The sequence below is a fragment of the Oncorhynchus masou genome, chromosome 31 (genome assembly GCF_036934945.1).
Source record: "Oncorhynchus masou masou isolate Uvic2021 chromosome 31, UVic_Omas_1.1, whole genome shotgun sequence".
Taxonomy (NCBI): domain Eukaryota; kingdom Metazoa; phylum Chordata; class Actinopteri; order Salmoniformes; family Salmonidae; genus Oncorhynchus; species Oncorhynchus masou.
Genome location: NC_088242.1, coordinates 5,993,373 through 6,010,971, shown reverse-complemented (window position 1 = coordinate 6,010,971; position 17,599 = coordinate 5,993,373). Strand labels below are relative to the sequence as shown.

The following is a 17,599-nucleotide window of genomic DNA, read 5'->3' as shown; positions in this document are numbered from 1 at the left end:
CCCATGACTGGAACTCAGGCACGCAGTAAAATTTGATTCAAAAAACCAGATAAAAATCCACCCTATTGAACACCGGGGACTGTGTAGAGACACAAACACAGGCACAGATGCATGCATACACACACACGATACCATACACACTATAGACACACGTACACATGGATTCTGTATTGTAGGTCAGTGTTGGAGTGGCCTGTATTGTAATGTTTTTAAAATTCTATAACTGCCTTCATTTTGCTGCACCCCAGGAAGAGTAGCTGCTGCCTTGGCAGGAACTAATGGGGATCCATAATAAACCCCAGGAAGAGTAGCTGCTGCCTTGGCAGGAACTAATGGGGATCCATAATAAACCCCAGGAAGAGTAGCTGCTGCCTTGGCAGGAACTAATGGGGATCCATAATAAACCCCAGGAAGAGTAGCTGCTGCCTTGGCAGGAACTAATGGGGATCCTTAATAAACCCCAGGAAGAGTAGCTGCTGCCTTGGCAGGAACTAATGGGGATCCATAATAAACCCCAGGAAGAGTAGCTGCTGCCTTGACAGGAACTAATGGGGATCCATAATAAACCCCAGGAAGAGTAGCTGCTGCCTTGGCAGGAACTAATGGGGATCCATAATAAACCCCAGGAAGAGTAGCTGCTGCCTTGGCAGGAACTAATGGGGATCCATAACAAATACAGATCACAGCATAGATTAATGTACTCAGTTTCCTCTCTGGGGAGTTCAGTGGGTTATGATGTCACCACCAGACTGTGGACTGTGTAATGATGTCACCACCAGACTGTGGACTGTGTAATGATGTCACCACCAGACTGTGGACTGTGTAATGATGTCACCACCAGACTGTGGACTGTGTAATGATGTCACCACCAGACTGTGGACTGTGTAATGATGTCACCACCAGACTGTGGACTGTGTAATGATGTCACCACCAGACTGTGGACTGTGTAATGATGTCACCACCAGACTATGGAGTGTGTAATGATGTCACCACCAGACTGTGGACTGTGTAATTATGTCACCACCAGACTGTGGACTGTGTAATTATGTCACCACCAGACTGTGGACTGTGTAATGATGTCACCACCAGACTGTGGACTGTGTAATGATGTCACCACCAGACTGTGGACTGTGTAATGATGTCACCACCAGACTGTGGACTGTGTAATGATGTCACCGCCAGACTGTGGACTGTGTAATGATGTCACCGCCAGACTGTGGACTGTGTAATGATGTCACCGCCAGACTGTGGACTGTGTAATGATGTGACCGCCAGACTGTGGACTGTGTAATGATGTCACCGCCAGACTGTGGACTGTGTAATGATGTCACCGCCAGACTGTGGACTGTGTAATGATGTCACCGCCAGACTGTGGACTGTGTAATGATGTCACCGCCAGACTGTGGACTGTGTAATGATGTCACCGCCAGACTGTGGACTGTGTAATGATGTCACCGCCAGACTGTGGACTGTGTAATGATGTCACCGCCAGACTGTGGACTGTGTAATGATGTCACCGCCAGACTGTGGACTGTGTAATGATGTCACCGCCAGACTGTGGACTGTGTAATGATGTCACCGCCAGACTGTGGACTGTGTAATGATGTCACCGCCAGACTGTGGAGTGTGTAATGATGTCACCGCCAGACTGTGGACTGTGTAATGATGTCACCGCCAGACTGTGGACTGTGTAATGATGTCACCGCCAGACTGTGGACTGTGTAATGATGTCACCGCCAGACTGTGGACTGTGTAATGATGTCACCGCCAGACTGTGGACTGTGTAATGATGTCACCGCCAGACTGTGGACTGTGTAATGATGTCACCGCCAGACTGTGGACTGTGTAATGATGTCACCGCCAGACTGTGGACTGTGTAATGATGTCACCGCCAGACTGTGGACTGTGTAATGATGTCACCACCAGACTGTGGACTGTGTTCTAAGTATCTAAGAGCTACGGGGTAATTCAATTTCCATCCACTTTAGAGCAACCGTCTCTCTCTTTATATGGCCTTTATTGCAAGAATGGTTGTAGTTTTTTTTTTTTTAGGTTTTATGTCCGTTTGTTCTCATGTTGTCGTTTTGGTCTCGTCTCCTTTTGTCTTTATGTGCTGTGTGCATCTTCCCATTTACACCAGAGATCTGTTTATTACAGCGCATTCAGAGGGTATTCAGACCCCTTGATTCTTTCCACATTTTGTTACGTTATACAGCCTTATTCTAAGATTTATTAAATAAAAGCAATTTCTCGTCAATCTACACACAATATCCCTTAATGTCAAAGGGAAAACAGGTTTAGACATTTTTGCAAATGTATACAAAAATTCAATACAGATATACATTATTTACATAAGTATTCAGACTCTTTGCAATGAGACTCGATATTGAGGTCAGGTGTTTTCATTGATCATCCTTGAGATGTTTCTACAACTTGATTGGACTCCACCTGTGGTAAATTCAATTGATTGGACATGATTTGGAAAGGCACACACCTGTCTGTATAAGGTCCCACAGTTGACAGTGCATGTCAGAGCAAAAACCAAGTCATGAATTCGAAGGAATTGTCCATAGAGCTCAGAGACAGGATTGTGTCGAGGCATATTTCTGCAGCATTGAAGGTCCCCAAGAACACCGTGGCTTCCATCATTTTTAAATGTAAGAAGTTTAGAACCACCAAGACTCTTCCTCGTGCTGGCCAGCCTGCCAAACTGAGCAATCGGGGGAGAAGGGCCTTGGTCAGAGAGGTGACCAAGAACCCGATGGTCACTCTGACAGAGCTTCAGAATTCCTCTGTGGAGATAGAACCCTCCAGAAGGAAACTCCACCAATCAGGCCTTCATGGTAGAGTGGCCACTCCTCAGTAAAAGGCGCATGACAACCCAATATAACGTCTCTGGAGAGACCTGAAAATGACTGTGCAGCAACGCTCCCCATCCAACCTGACAGAGGATCTGCAGAGAAGAATGGGAGAAACTCCCCAAATACAGGTGTGCCAAACTTGTAGCGTCATACCCAACAAGACTCGAGGCTCTAATCGCTGCCAAAGGCGCGTCAACAAAGTACAGAGTAAAGGTTCTGAATACTTATGTAAAATGTGATTTTTTTTTTTTTAATATAACTTTGCAGCATACCTATATAACTTGTTATGTGTTGATTGATGAGAAAAAAAACGATATAATACAATTTAGAATAAGGCTGTAACGTAACAAAATGTGGAAAAAGTCAAGTGGTCTGAATAGTTTCCGAAATGCACTGTATGACGAGATGCTCATGTGTCCGCCATGGGAGTTGTTGGAAAACCATTCCAGGTGACTACGTCACGAAGCTGGTTGGGAGAATGCCAAGAGTGTGCAAAGCTGTCATCAAGGCAAAGGGTGGCTACTTTGAAGAATCTCAAATATAAAATATTTGTTTTTTACATGTATTTCTATCGTGAAATGAAAATAGCTACTTTGTTTTGTTCGGAGATAAACTACATTTTCGTAGATAAAATGCCTATTATTCCCATATAATGTTGATAGAAGACCATGAATAAGTTAAAGGTTTATGTTGATAATGTCCCCGGCTAATAATTTGATGCATTAGGCTGAAGCGTCTGTTGATGAGCGTAAGTGTTGGCAAACATTTTAATTTTAAGTTGGTCCACATGGTTGGGAATTTATTTGAGACTAATTGGATAATTCAGTTAGATGGGCAACTGGAGGCCTTGCAGCCCCTCCTTTTGTAGACCTGTGGTCCAATCACAGCTGGAGGCCCCTCCTTTTTTAGCCTTGGGGACCAATTACACCGGGAAGCCCCTCCTTTTGTAGACCCGGGGACCAATCACAGCTGGAGGCCTGCAGCCCCTCCTTTTGTAGACCTGGGGACCAATCACAGCTGGAGGCCTGCAGCCCCTCCTTTTGTAGACCTGGGGACCAATCACAGCTGGAGGCCTGCAGCCCCTCCTTTTGTAGACCTGGGGACCAATCACAGCTGGAGGCCTGCAGCCCCTCCTTTTGTAGACCTGGGGACCAATCACAGCTGGAGGCCTGCAGCCCCTCCTTTTGTAGACCTGGGGACCAATCACAGCTGGAGGCCTGCAGCCCCTCCTTTTGTAGACCTGGGGACCAATTACATGATAATAGTGATTATGCATCAGCAATCACTCATCGGTTATCTTATTAAAAACAGCAAAATTTCCCTCAAATCAATCAAATCAAATCACTCTATGGTAAAATGTGTATAATTGCAGGAAATGAACGTCATTTTTTAAATCTTTGCTGTCGTGACGGAGGACACTTAAATGTTTTCTCGCTGGGGGGGAGGTAATGGATGTGGTTAGGTGATCATGGTATTAATTGACAGAAGGTGCTGAGAAGGTGCTTTTTCAGTCTCTTGAGGTCGAATGATGGAAATGCAGGGTAGCAAAACCAACCAAAACACCTGGCCCAACCAAACACCTGGCCCAACCAAACACCTGGCCCAACCAAAACACCTGGCCCAACCAAAACACCTGGCCCAATCAAACCCCCTGGCCCAACCAAAACACCTGGCCCAACCAAACACCTGGCCCAACCAAAACCAACCAAAACGCCTGGCCCAACCAAACCCAACCAAACCACCTGGCCCAACCAAGCCCAACCAAATCCTGGCCCAACCAAACCCAACCAAAACACCTGGCCCAACCAAACCCAACCAAAACGCCTGGCCCAACCAAACCTAACCAAAACATCTGGCCCAACAAAACCCAACCAAATTACCTGGCCCAACCAAACACCTGGCCCAACCAAACCCAACCAAAACACCTGGCCCAACCAAACCCAACCAAAACACCTGGCCCAACCAAACCCAGCCAAAATACCTGGCCCAGCCAAAACTACCTGGCCCAACCAAACCCAGCCAAAACACATGGCCCAACCAAACCCAACCAAACACCTGGCCCAACATACAGACAGCAACGTTCTGTTCTATTCTTGAATTGATTGATTGACCTGTCCTCTTCATGTTTCTCCCAGGGAGCATCTGGGTTCCCCTGGTGATTGATTGATTGACCTGTCCTCTCCTGTTTTCTCCCAGGGAGCATCTGGGTTCCCCTGGTGATTGATTGATTGACCTGTCCTCTCCTGTTTTCTCCCAGGGAGCATCTGTCAGTAGGAGGGTTCCCCTGGTGGCTGAGATGCTTCATCATCAACTGTATCCTCTTCCTCCTCCTCTTCTTCCTCACAACCCCCGCCATCATCATCTCCACCATGGACAAGTTCAACGTCACCAAGCCTGTCGAGTACCTCAACGTGAGTCACCTTTGACCTCTCTTAGTGAAGCTCAGGAGGTCGCCCATAAGACGGCGTTCCAAATGGCACCCTATTCCCTATTATGGCACCCTATTCCCTATGATGGCACCCTATTCCCTATGATGGCACCCTATTCCCTATTATGGCACCCTATTCCCTATTATGGCACCCTATTCCCTATGATGGCACCCTATTCCCTATTATGCACCCTATTCCCTATTATGGCGCCCTATTCCCTATGATGGCACCCTATTCCCTATTTAGTGCACTATATAAAGAAATAATGTACTATTTGGGAGGCAGCCTCAGTTTGACCCTTTTCAAGCCAAGCTGCACTGCACTGGCCTGGTTACACAACCACTGTGCTGGAACTATCAGAGCCAGCAGAGTACGGTTTGGTTGACACTATAGTGGGAAAAGGGCATTCATCTGTGTACTATTCCTAACCTTAACCTCACCTTGATCTGCAAATTTTCCCTCCTCCCCTTCTACCTCTCCTTCTCTTCTCATCCTCCTCCTCCTCTTACTTCCTCTCCATCTTCTTCCTCCTCCCTCTTCCTCCTCCCTCTTCCTCTCCTCCTCCAGAACCCCATCGTGACTCAGTTCTTCCCCACCCTGCTGCTGTGGGCCTTCTCCGCCCTGCTACCCACCATCGTGTACTACTCTGCCTTCTTCGAGGCCCACTGGACACGGTACCACTCACACTCACACTGGACACGGTACCACTCACACTGGACACGGTACCACTCACACTGGACACGGTACCACTCACACACACACTGGACACGGTACCACTCACACTGGACACGGTACCACTCACACTGGACACGGTACCACTCACACTGGACATGGTACCACTCACACTCACACTGGACATGGTACCACTCACACTGGACACGGTACCACTCACACTGGACACGGTACCACTCACACTGCACACGGTACCACTCACACTGGACACGGTACCACTCACACTGGACACGGTACCACTCACACTGGACACGGTACCACTCACACACACACTGGACACGGTACCACTCACACACATACTGGACACGGTACCACTCACACTGGACACGGTACCACTCACACTGGACACGGTACCACTCACACACATACTGGACATGGTACCACTCACACTGGACACGGTACCACTCACACACACACTGGACACGGTACCACTCACACACACACTGGACACGGTACCACTCACACTCACACTGGACACGGTACCACTCACACACACACAGTAAATGTTGATCTTTTCTACTGTGTATCTAACACGTCTGGTCCCAGATCTGTTTGTCACTATGTAGGAGATGGCAAAACCAGCACAAACTGATCTGGGACCTGGCTAACCTACTTACACCGGATAGCTCTTGTATTCTGTATTTGTCAATGTGTAATGCTGATCATTTTGATTTGTCCGTGTATTCTAATTAGGTCTGGAGAGAACAGGACCACCATGCATAAATGTTACACCTTCCTCATCTTCATGGTCTTACTGCTGCCCTCTCTAGGACTCAGCAGGTACTACACGTCTTCAACATGTTTCAATTGGGAATCAATTTGATTGGAGATTACACAACACACTCCCCTGCATCCCGTCATGATCCAGCCGTTACCGAGAACCACTATAACGGATTTTTGTACAGGGTCGTTGGCATTAGGTTTGTCAGACGAAGTTGTTTGCCCTAACCGTGCTTAAGTTCTAGACGTCGTATTAAAACGAGGCTGCAGAGTCCGTAACGTGACATTGAGATCTATTTGGACGGAATAAGTTTGTAGGTGCAACAGGTTTTATTAAGTGTATAATCAATCATCACAGACACATTTCCCTCCATTAAGTACCAACCCTGTGCTACCTTTTTATACTGTATGTACAGTGGGGCAAAACAAGTATTTAGTCAGCCACCAATTGTGCAAGTTCTCCCACTTAAAAAGATGAGAGGCCTGTTATTTTCATCATAGGTACACTTCAACTATGACAGAAAAATGTGAAAAATAATCCAGATTTTTAATGAATTTATTTGCCAATTATGGTGGAAAATAAGTATTTGGTCAATAACAAAAGTTTATCTCAATACTTTGTTATATACCCTTTGCTGGCAATGACAGAGGTCAAACGTTTTCTGTAAGTCTTCACAAGGTTTTCACACACTGTTGCTGGTATTTTGGCCCATTCCTCCATGCAAATCTCCTCTAGAGCAGTGATGCTTTGGGGCTGTTGCTGGGCAACACGGACTTTCAACTCCCTCCAAAGATTTCCTATGGGGTTGAGATCTGGAGACTGGCCAGGCCACTCCAGGACCTTGAAATGCTTCTTACGAAGCCACTCCTTCGTTGCCCGGGCGGTGTGTTTGGGATCAGTGTCATGCTGAAAGACCCAGCCACGTTTCATCTTCAATGCCCTTGCTGATGGAAGGTTTTCACTCAAAATCTCACGATACATGGCCCCATTCATTCTTTCCTTTACACGGTCCCTTTGCAGACAAACAGCCCCAAAGCATGATGTTTCCACCCCCATGCTTCACAGTAAGTATGGTGTTCTTTGGATGCAACTCAGCATTCTTTGTCCTTTGGCGAGTTGGAGTTTTTACCAAAAAGTTCTATTTTGTTCTATTTTGGTTTCATCTGACCATATGGCATTCTCCCAATCTTCTTCTGGATCATCCAAATGCTCTCTAGCAAACCTCAGACGGGCCTGGACATGTACTGGCTTAAGCAGGGGGACACGTCTGGCACTGCAGGATTTGAGTCTCTGGTGGCGTAGTGTGTTACAGATGGTAGGCTTTTGTTACTTTGGTCCCAGCTCTCTGCAGGTCATTCACTAGGTCCCCCAGTGTGGTTCTGGGATTTTTGCTCACCGTTCTTGTGATCATTTTGACCCCATGGGGTGAGATCTTGCGTGGAGCCCCAGATCGAGGGAGATTATCAGTGGTCTTGTATGTCTTCCATTTCCAAATAATTGCTCCCACAGTTGATTTCTTCAAACTAAGCTGCTTACCTATTGCAGATTCAGTCTTCCCAGCCTGGTGCATGTCTACAATTTTGTTTCTGGTGTCCTTTGACAGCTATTTGGTCTTGGCCATAGTGGAGTTTGGAGTGTGAATGTTTGAGGTTGTGGGCAGGTGTCTTTTATACTGATAACAAGTTCAAACAGGTGCCATTAATACAGGTAACGAGTGGAGGACAGAGGAGCCTCTTAAAGAAGAAGTTACAGGTCTGTGAGAGCCAGAAATCTTGCTTGTTTGTAGGTGACCAAATACTTATTTTCCACCATAATTTGCAAATAAATTCATTAAAAATCCTACAATGTGATTTTCTGGATTTTTTAAACTTATTTGGCTAAGGTGTATGTAAACATCTGACTTCAACTGTATACATATATTTTTAAATTGTCTTTGGTATGACTCTGCCAGGGATCGAACTCCCAACCTTCCATTCTGAGGGCGGACACCCCACTGAATGCAGACACTCTCAATGGAGCACATCACTAGCCTTAATCTGAGTTCACTAGCCTTAGTCTGGGTTCACTAGCCTTAGTCTGGGTTCACTAGCCTTAATCTGGGTACACTAGCCTTAATCTGGGTTCACTCGCCTTAATCTGGGTTCACTCGCCTTAATCTGGGTTCACTCGCCTTAATCTGGGTTCACTCGCCTTAATCTGGGTTCACTCGCCTTAATCTGGGTTCACTCACCTTAATCTGGGTTCACTAGCCTTAATCTGGGTTCACTGGGTGGTTAGAGCGTTGGACTAGTAACCGGAAGGTTGCAAGTTCAAACCCCCGAGCCGACAAGGTACAAATCTGTCATTCTGCCCCTGAACAGGCAGTTAACCCACTGTTCCTAGGCCGCCATTGAAAATAAGAATTTGTTCTTAACTGACTTGCCTGGTTAAATAAAGGTCAATTAATTAACTAGCCTTAATCTGGGTGCAGGAAACTGTCCCTTTATGATCCCATTCTCAGTCATGGAGTCTCTAATCCAATCGTCAACCACCTCTTCTATCACTCTGAGAACTGTTTCCTCCTTCCTTCCAGTCTGGACGTTTTCTTCCGATGGCTGTTTGACAAGCGTTTCCTGGCTGACGCTGCCGTGAGGTTTGAGTAAGTAGCAGTTCCTAGTTCCTCACCAAATTTCTCCCTAGGTTCCTGGCGTGTAGAGAGTTTTTTTTTTTTTATACCTAGCCACCATACCCTCTACATCTGCATTGTTTGCTGTTTGGCGTTTTAGGCTGTCTGTCTGTACAAGCCCATTGTGACATCGTCTGATGTATATTTAAAAAAGGACCTTTAATACAAATACAGTTGATGGATTTGACCACACTGTCAGTCACAAGACATTACTTTGGATGAAATTACCTATCAGCATTAGAATGACATTTTCAAAATCGGATGTAATTGTTGTTGAACTACAATTACAATTGAACAGCAGCAGTAACTCTTTATGGTACGTCTGGTTGTCTGCTCTCAACCATAGAACCTTTCCTTTGTGCGCCGTGGTCTCTGCTGGCCTTGTGTCTGGCCCATGATGTGAAAGTTGTCAGTCATATCTTAGTGCTGCTTTGTAACAATGATCTGTCTTTCAATTTACGTACAATCTGAACAGCTTCCATATTCTCTGATGTGTCCCTTATGGAACTAGCTGTTAGTTTAGTGTCGTCTTTAGGAAGGGCTGACCCCCTAGCAGCCTGGCCAGGGGTATGTTAATCTGTTTAGTGTCGTCTTTAGGAAGGGCTGACCCCCTAGCAGCCTAGCCAGGGGTATGTTAATCTGTTTAGTGTCGTCTTTAGGAAGGGCTGACCCCCTAGCAGCCTAGCCAGGGGTATTTTAATCTGTTTAGTGTCGTCTTTAGGAAGGGCTGACCCCCTAGCAGCCTAGCCAGGGGTATTTTAATCTGTTAGTTTAGTGTCGTCTTTAGGAAGGGCTGACCCCCTAGCAGTCTAGCCAGGGGTATTTTAATCTGTTAGTTTAGTGTCGTCTTTAGGAAGGGCTGACCCCCTAGCAGCCTAGCCAGGGGTATGTTAATCTGTTTAGTGTCGTCTTTAGGAAGGGCTGACCCCCCAGCAGCCTAGCCAGGGGTATTTTAATCTGTTTAGTGTCGTCTTTAGGAAGGGCTGACCCCTAGCAGCCTAGCCAGGGGTATTTTAATCTGTTAGTTTAGTGTCGTCTTTAGGAAGGGCTGACCCCCTAGCAGCCTAGCCAGGGGTATGTTAATCTGTTTAGTGTCGTCTTTAGGAAGGGCTGACCCCCTAGCAACCTAGCCAGGGGTATTTTAATCTGTTAGTTTAGTGTCGTCTTTAGGAAGGGCTGACCCCCTAGCAGCCTAGCCAGGGGTATTTTAATCTGTTTAGTGTCGTCTTTAGGAAGGGCTGACCCCCTAGCAGCCTAGCCAGGGGTATGTTAATCTGTTTAGTGTCGTCTTTAGGAAGGGCTGACCCCCTAGCAGCCTAGCCAGGGGTATTTTAATCTGTTAGTTTAGTGTCGTCTTTAGGAAGGGCTGACCCCCTAGCAGCCTAGCCAGGGGTATGTTAATCTGTTTAGTGTCGTCTTTAGGAAGGGCTGACCCCCTAGCAGCCTAGCCAGGGGTATTTTAATCTGTTTAGTGTCGTCTTTAGGAAGGGCTGACCCCTAGCAGCCTAGCCAGGGGTATTTTAATCTGTTAGTTTAGTGTCGTCTTTAGGAAGGGCTGACCCCCTAGCAGCCTAGCCAGGGGTATGTTAATCTGTTAGTTTAGTGTCGTCTTTAGGAAGGGCTGACCCCCTAGCAGCCTAGCCAGGGGTATGTTAATCTGTTTAGTGTCGTCTTTAGGAAGGGCTGACCCCCTAGCAGCCTAGCCAGGGGTATGTTAATCTGTTTAGTGTCGTCTTTAGGAAGGGCTGACCCCCTAGCAGCCTAGCCAGGGGTATTTTAATCTGTTAGTTTAGTGTCGTCTTTAGGAAGGGCTGACCCCCAAGCAGCCTAGCCAGGGGTATTTTAATCTGTTAGTTTAGTGTCGTCTTTAGGAAGGGCTGACCCCCTAGCAGCCTAGCCAGGGGTATGTTAATCTGTTAGTTTAGTGTCGTCTTTAGGAAGGGCTGACCCCTAGCAGCCTAGCCAGGGGTATTTTAATCTGTTTAGTGTCGTCTTTAGGAAGGGCTGACCCCCTAGCAGCCTAGCCAGGGGTATTTTAATCTGTTAGTTTAGTGTCGTCTTTAGGAAGGGCTGACCCCCAAGCAGCCTAGCCAGGGGTATTTTAATCTGTTAGTTTAGTGTCGTCTTTAGGAAGGGCTGACCCCCTAGCAGCCTAGCCAGGGGTATGTTAATCTGTTAGTTTAGTGTCGTCTTTAGGAAGGGCTGACCCCCCAGCAGCCTAGCCAGGGGTATTTTAATCTGTTTAGTGTCGTCTTTTAGGAAGGGCTGACCCCCTAGCAGCCTAGCCAGGGGTATTTTAATCTGTTAGTTTAGTGTCGTCTTTAGGAAGGGCTGACCCCCTAGCAGGCTAGCCAGGGGTATGTTAATCTGTTAGTTTAGTGTCGTCTTTAGGAAGGGCTGACCCCCTAGCAGCCTAGCCAGGGGTATTTTAATCTGTTTAGTGTCGTCTTTAGGAAGGGCTGACCCCCTAGCAGCCTAGCCAGGGGTATGTTAATCTGTTTAGTGTCGTCTTTAGGAAGGGCTGACCCCCTAGCAGCCTAGCCAGGGGTATTTTAATCTGTTTAGTGTCGTCTTTAGGAAGGGCTGACCCCCTAGCAGCCTAGCCAGGGGTATTTTAATCTGTTAGTTTAGTGTCGTCTTTAGGAAGGGCTGACCCCCTAGCAGCCTAGCCAGGGGTATGTTAATCTGTTAGTTTAGTGTCGTCTTTAGGAAGGGCTGACCCCCTAGCAGCCTAGCCAGGGGTATTTTAATCTGTTTAGTGTCGTCTTTAGGAAGGGCTGACCCCCTAGCAGCCTAGCCAGGGGTATTTTAATCTGTTAGTTTAGTGTCGTCTTTAGGAAGGGCTGACCCCCTAGCAGGCTAGCCAGGGGTATTTTAATCTGTTAGTTTAGTGTCGTCTTTAGGAAGGGCTAACCCCCTAGCAGCCTAGCCAGGGGTATGTTAATCTGTTAGTTTAGTGTCGTCTTTAGGAAGGGCTGACCCCTAGCAGCCTAGCCAGGGGTATTTTAATCTGTTAGTTTAGTGTCGTCTTTAGGAAGGGCTAACCCCTAGCAGCCTAGCCAGGGGTATGTTAATCTGTTAGTTTAGTGTCGTCTTTAGGAAGGGCTGACCCCCTAGCAGCCTAGCCAGGGGTATGTTAATCTGTTAGTTTAGTGTCGTCTTTAGGAAGGGCTGACCCCCTAGCAGCCTAGCCAGGGGTATTTTAATCTGTTTAGTGTCATCTTTTAGGAAGGGCTGACCCCCTAGCAGCCTAGCCAGGGGTATTTTAATCTGTTAGTTTAGTGTCGTCTTTAGGAAGGGCTGACCCTCTAGCAGCCTAGCCAGGGGTATGTTAATCTGTTAGTTTAGTGTCGTCTTTAGGAAGGGCTGACCCCCTAGCAGCCTAGCCAGGGGTATTTTAATCTGTTTAGTGTCGTCTTTAGGAAGGGCTGACCCCTAGCAGCCTAGCCAGGGGTATTTTAATCTGTTTAGTGTCGTCTTTAGGAAGGGCTGACCCCCTAGCAGCCTAGCCAGGGGTATTTTAATCTGTTAGTTTAGTGTCGTCTTTAGGAAGGGCTGACCCCCTAGCAGGCTAGCCAGGGGTATTTTAATCTGTTAGTTTAGTGTCGTCTTTAGGAAGGGCTAACCCCCTAGCAGCCTAGCCAGGGGTATGTTAATCTGTTAGTTTAGTGTCGTCTTTAGGAAGGGCTGACCCCCTAGCAGCCTAGCCAGGGGTATTTTAATCTGTTAGTTTAGTGTCGTCTTTAGAAGGGCTAACCCCCTAGCAGCCTAGCCAGGGGTATGTTAATCTGTTAGTTTAGTGTCGTCTTTAGGAAGGGCTGACCCCCTAGCAGCCTAGCCAGGGGTATTTTAATCTGTTTAGTGTCGTCTTTAGGAAGGGCTGACCCCCTAGCAGCCTAGCCAGGGGTATGTTAATCTGTTTAGTGTCGTCTTTAGGAAGGGCTGACCCCCTAGCAGCCTAGCCAGGGGTATTTTAATCTGTTTAGTGTCGTCTTTAGGAAGGGCTGACCCCTAGCAGCCTAGCCAGGGGTATTTTAATCTGTTAGTTTAGTGTCGTCTTTAGGAAGGGCTGACCCCCAAGCAGCCTAGCCAGGGGTATTTTAATCTGTTAGTTTAGTGTCGTCTTTAGGAAGGGCTGACCCCCTAGCAGCCTAGCCAGGGGTATGTTAATCTGTTAGTTTAGTGTCGTCTTTAGGAAGGGCTGACCCCCAGCAGCCTAGCCAGGGGTATTTTAATCTGTTTAGTGTCGTCTTTTAGGAAGGGCTGACCCCCTAGCAGCCTAGCCAGGGGTATTTTAATCTGTTAGTTTAGTGTCGTCTTTAGGAAGGGCTGACCCTCTAGCAGCCTAGCCAGGGGTATGTTAATCTGTTAGTTTAGTGTCGTCTTTAGGAAGGGCTGACCCCCTAGCAGCCTAGCCAGGGGTATTTTAATCTGTTTAGTGTCGTCTTTAGGAAGGGCTGACCCCCTAGCAGCCTAGCCAGGGGTATTTTAATCTGTTCTTAGTCCTACCTTGTCAGGTAACAATGATCTCCTCTGGACCAATCAGAACAGCTTCCATGTTCTCTCATCATATTGTGTCCTTATGGAACTGGCTGTTTGATTTGGAGTTAGGATAGTCATTTAGGATGGAGTAAGTCTGTCATATCCCCGTTTCACACTGTTATCCCTACCTGTACCGGGCCAGGCCTGGTTACGTGTCCCACGTCGCTTCCGAAACCACGCTGCAATGAGAACAGAACAAATCCAGCGTAGTGTGGAAAAGGTATGTTATTGTTGCGATGTCATTTCCTGCCCCCCCCAGGTGTGTGTTCCTGCCTGACAACGGGGCGTTCTTTGTGAACTATGTCATCGCGTCGGCGTTCATCGGTAACGCCATGGATCTGCTGAGGATCCCTGGTCTGCTCATGTATATGACCCGGCTGTGTCTGGCTCGCTCTGCTGCCGAGAGACGCAACGTCAAGAGGGTGAGTAGAGGAGCGCCACCTGGTGGTGAGGAAGACCTCAGTTATTCCATCTCATAAACTACATCACTTGTTGGATGAAAATAGTTATATCAAAGATTATCTATGGACTGACAAGATAGTCGACTGACCGCTCTAATATTGGGAATAAATGTCCGGCATTAAAACACAAAATACTTTTGGTCAAAGTTGCCAGAATGCCACATTCGTCCACTTAAATCAGTACATTCGTAACAACCTAAACATCACACAACTTCTATTCGATCAAATTAGCCTCATGTTGCAAATTAGCAATTGCATTTTATGTTGACCAAATACGACACTCCATACATAAAATCCCCACTTCCACTGTTTAACGCTGTATTTTCATGTGGACAGATTTTGGGGCGGAGTCAATTCTCTCACTTCGCCTCTTCCTCTCTGGTTATATATTACTGCAGTGTTCCCCAACCCTGGTCCTCTGGGTTGTACTGTTGGGTCTCCTGGAGAACCAGGGTTGGGAACCACTGTGCTACTGGGTCAGGGTCGAATACATTTAAAACCAGTCAATTCAGGAAGAAAACGGAAATTTCAATGAGGAAATTTCCATTTCAATTTACTTCCTGAATTGACTGTGTTGAAATGGAATGAACCCCAGCCCAGACAAGCTATGCTTTTGTTGAACTTAAGCTTCCCTAAGGACATATAATAATATCCTCCTGTTAATGTGAGTTCCAGTTCTATAACTCTATTTCTATGTTCTGCAGCACCAGGCGTATGAGTTCCAGGTCTATAACTCTATTTCTATGCTCTGCAGCACCAGGCGTATGAGTTCCAGTTCTATAACTCTATTTCTATGTTCTGCAGCACCAGGCGTATGAGTTCCAGGTCTATAACTCTATTTCTATGTTCTGCAGCACCAGGCGTATGAGTTCCAGGTCTATAACTCTATTTCTATGCTCTGCAGCACCAGGCGTATGAGTTCCAGGTCTATAACTCTATTTCTATGCTCTGCAGCACCAGGCGTATGAGTTCCAGTTCTATAACTCTATTTCTATGCTCTGCAGCACCAGGCGTATGAGTTCCAGTTCTATAACTCTATTTCTATGCTCTGCAGCACCAGGCGTATGAGTTCCAGTTCTATAACTCTATTTCTATGCTCTGCAGCACCAGGCGTATGAGTTCCAGTTCTATAACTCTATTTCTATGCTCTGCAGCACCAGGCGTATGAGTTCCAGTTCTATAACTCTATTTCTATGCTCTGCAGCACCAGGCGTATGAGTTCCAGTTCTATAACTCTATTTCTATGCTCTGCAGCACCAGGCGTATGAGTTCCAGGTCTATAACTCTATTTCTATGCTCTGCAGCACCAGGCGTATCAGTTCCAGGTCTATAACTCTATTTCTATGCTCTGCAGCACTAGGTGTATTATGAGTTCCAGTTCTATAACTCTATTTCTATGCTCTGCAGCACCAGGCGTATGAGTTCCAGTTCTATAACTCTATTTCTATGCTCTGCAGCACCAGGCGTATGAGTTCCAGTTCTATAACTCTATTTCTATGTTCTGCAGCACCAGGCGTATGAGTTCCAGGTCTATAACTCTATTTCTATGCTCTGCAGCACCAGGCGTATGAGTTCCAGTTCTATAACTCTATTTCTATGCTCTGCAGCACCAGGCGTATGAGTTCCAGTTCTATAACTCTATTTCTATGCTCTGCAGCACCAGGCGTATGAGTTCCAGTTCTATAACTCTATTTCTATGCTCTGCAGCACCAGGCGTATGAGTTCCAGTTCTATAACTCTATTTCTATGTTCTGCAGCACCAGGCGTATGAGTTCCAGGTCTATAACTCTATTTCTATGTTCTGCAGCACCAGGCGTATGAGTTCCAGGTCTATAACTCTATTTCTATGCTCTGCAGCACCAGGCGTATGAGTTCCAGTTCTATAACTCTATTTCTATGCCCTGCAGCACCAGGCGTATGAGTTCCAGGTCTATAACTCTATTTCTATGCTCTGCAGCACCAGGCGTATGAGTTCCAGGTCTATAACTATATTTCTATGCTCTGCAGCACTAGGCGTATGAGTTCCAGTTCTATAACTCTATTTCTATGCTCTGCAGCACCAGGCGTATGAGTTCCAGGTCTATAACTATATTTCTATGCTCTGCAGCACTAGGCGTATGAGTTCCAGTTCTATAACTCTATTTCTATGCTCTGCAGCACCAGGCGTATGAGTTCCAGTTCTATAACTCTATTTCTATGCCCTGCAGCACCAGGCGTATGAGTTCCAGGTCTATAACTCTATTTCTATGCTCTGCAGCACCAGGCGTATGAGTTCCAGGTCTATAACTCTATTTCTATGTTCTGCAGCACCAGGCGTATGAGTTCCAGTTCTATAACTCTATTTCTATGCCCTGCAGCACCAGGCGTATGAGTTCCAGTTCGGGGCGGCCTATGCCTGGATGATGTGTGTCTTCACTGTGGTCATGACATACAGCATCACCTGTCCAATCATCGTCCCCTTCGGTGAGCTGAGATCCACGGTTACTAACTGCACACTGGGCACAGAGGGTTTAAATCAACCGGGAAGAAAATATCATGGATTTTTATTTTTTACCTTTATTTAACCATGCAAGTCAGTTAAGAACAAATTCTTATTTTCAATGACGGCCTAGGAACAGTGGGTTAACTGCCTGTTCAGGGGCAGAACGACAGATTTGTACCTTGTCTGCTTGGGGGTTTGAACTTGCAACCTTTTGGTTACTAGTCCAACGCTCTAACCACTAGGCTACCTGCTGGTTACTAGTCCAACACCCTAACCACTAGGCTACCTGCTGGTTACTAGTCCAACGCTCTAACCACTAGGCTACCTGCTGGTTACTAGTCCAACGCTCTAACCACTAGGCTACCTGCTGGTTACTAGTCCAACGCTCTAACCACTAGGCTACCTGCTGGTTACTAGTCCAACGCTCTAACCACTAGGCTACCTGCTGGTTACTAGTCCAACGCTCTAACCACTAGGCTACCTGCTGGTTACTAGTCCAACGCTCTAACCACTAGGCTACCTGCTGGTTACTAGTCCAACGCTCTAACCACTAGGCTACCTGCTGGTTACTAGTACAACGCTCTAACCACTAGGTTACCTGCTGGTTACTAGTCCAACGCTCTAACCACTAGGCTACCTGCTGGTTACTAGTCCAACGCTCTAACCACTAGGCTACCTGCTGGTTACTAGTCCAACGCTCTAACCA

The 17,599-nt window shown here is 46.7% G+C and overlaps 1 protein-coding gene across 7 annotated transcripts in view; it reads left to right on the top strand.

The window, feature by feature from the left end:
* LOC135523366 (CSC1-like protein 2) overlaps positions 1 to 17,599 on the top strand; it is a 123,349-nt gene that overhangs the window by 81,561 nt on the left and 24,189 nt on the right. For all 7 annotated transcript variants that reach the window (XM_064949991.1, XM_064949994.1, XM_064949993.1 and 4 more), the window contains 6 exons: positions 5,119 to 5,272; positions 5,858 to 5,964; positions 6,716 to 6,802; positions 9,316 to 9,381; positions 14,210 to 14,372; positions 16,769 to 16,874. In XM_064949991.1, the coding sequence (XP_064806063.1) occupies positions 5,119 to 5,272; positions 5,858 to 5,964; positions 6,716 to 6,802; positions 9,316 to 9,381; positions 14,210 to 14,372; positions 16,769 to 16,874 (683 nt within the window). The remainder of the gene's footprint in view (positions 1 to 5,118; positions 5,273 to 5,857; positions 5,965 to 6,715; positions 6,803 to 9,315; positions 9,382 to 14,209; positions 14,373 to 16,768; positions 16,875 to 17,599) is intronic.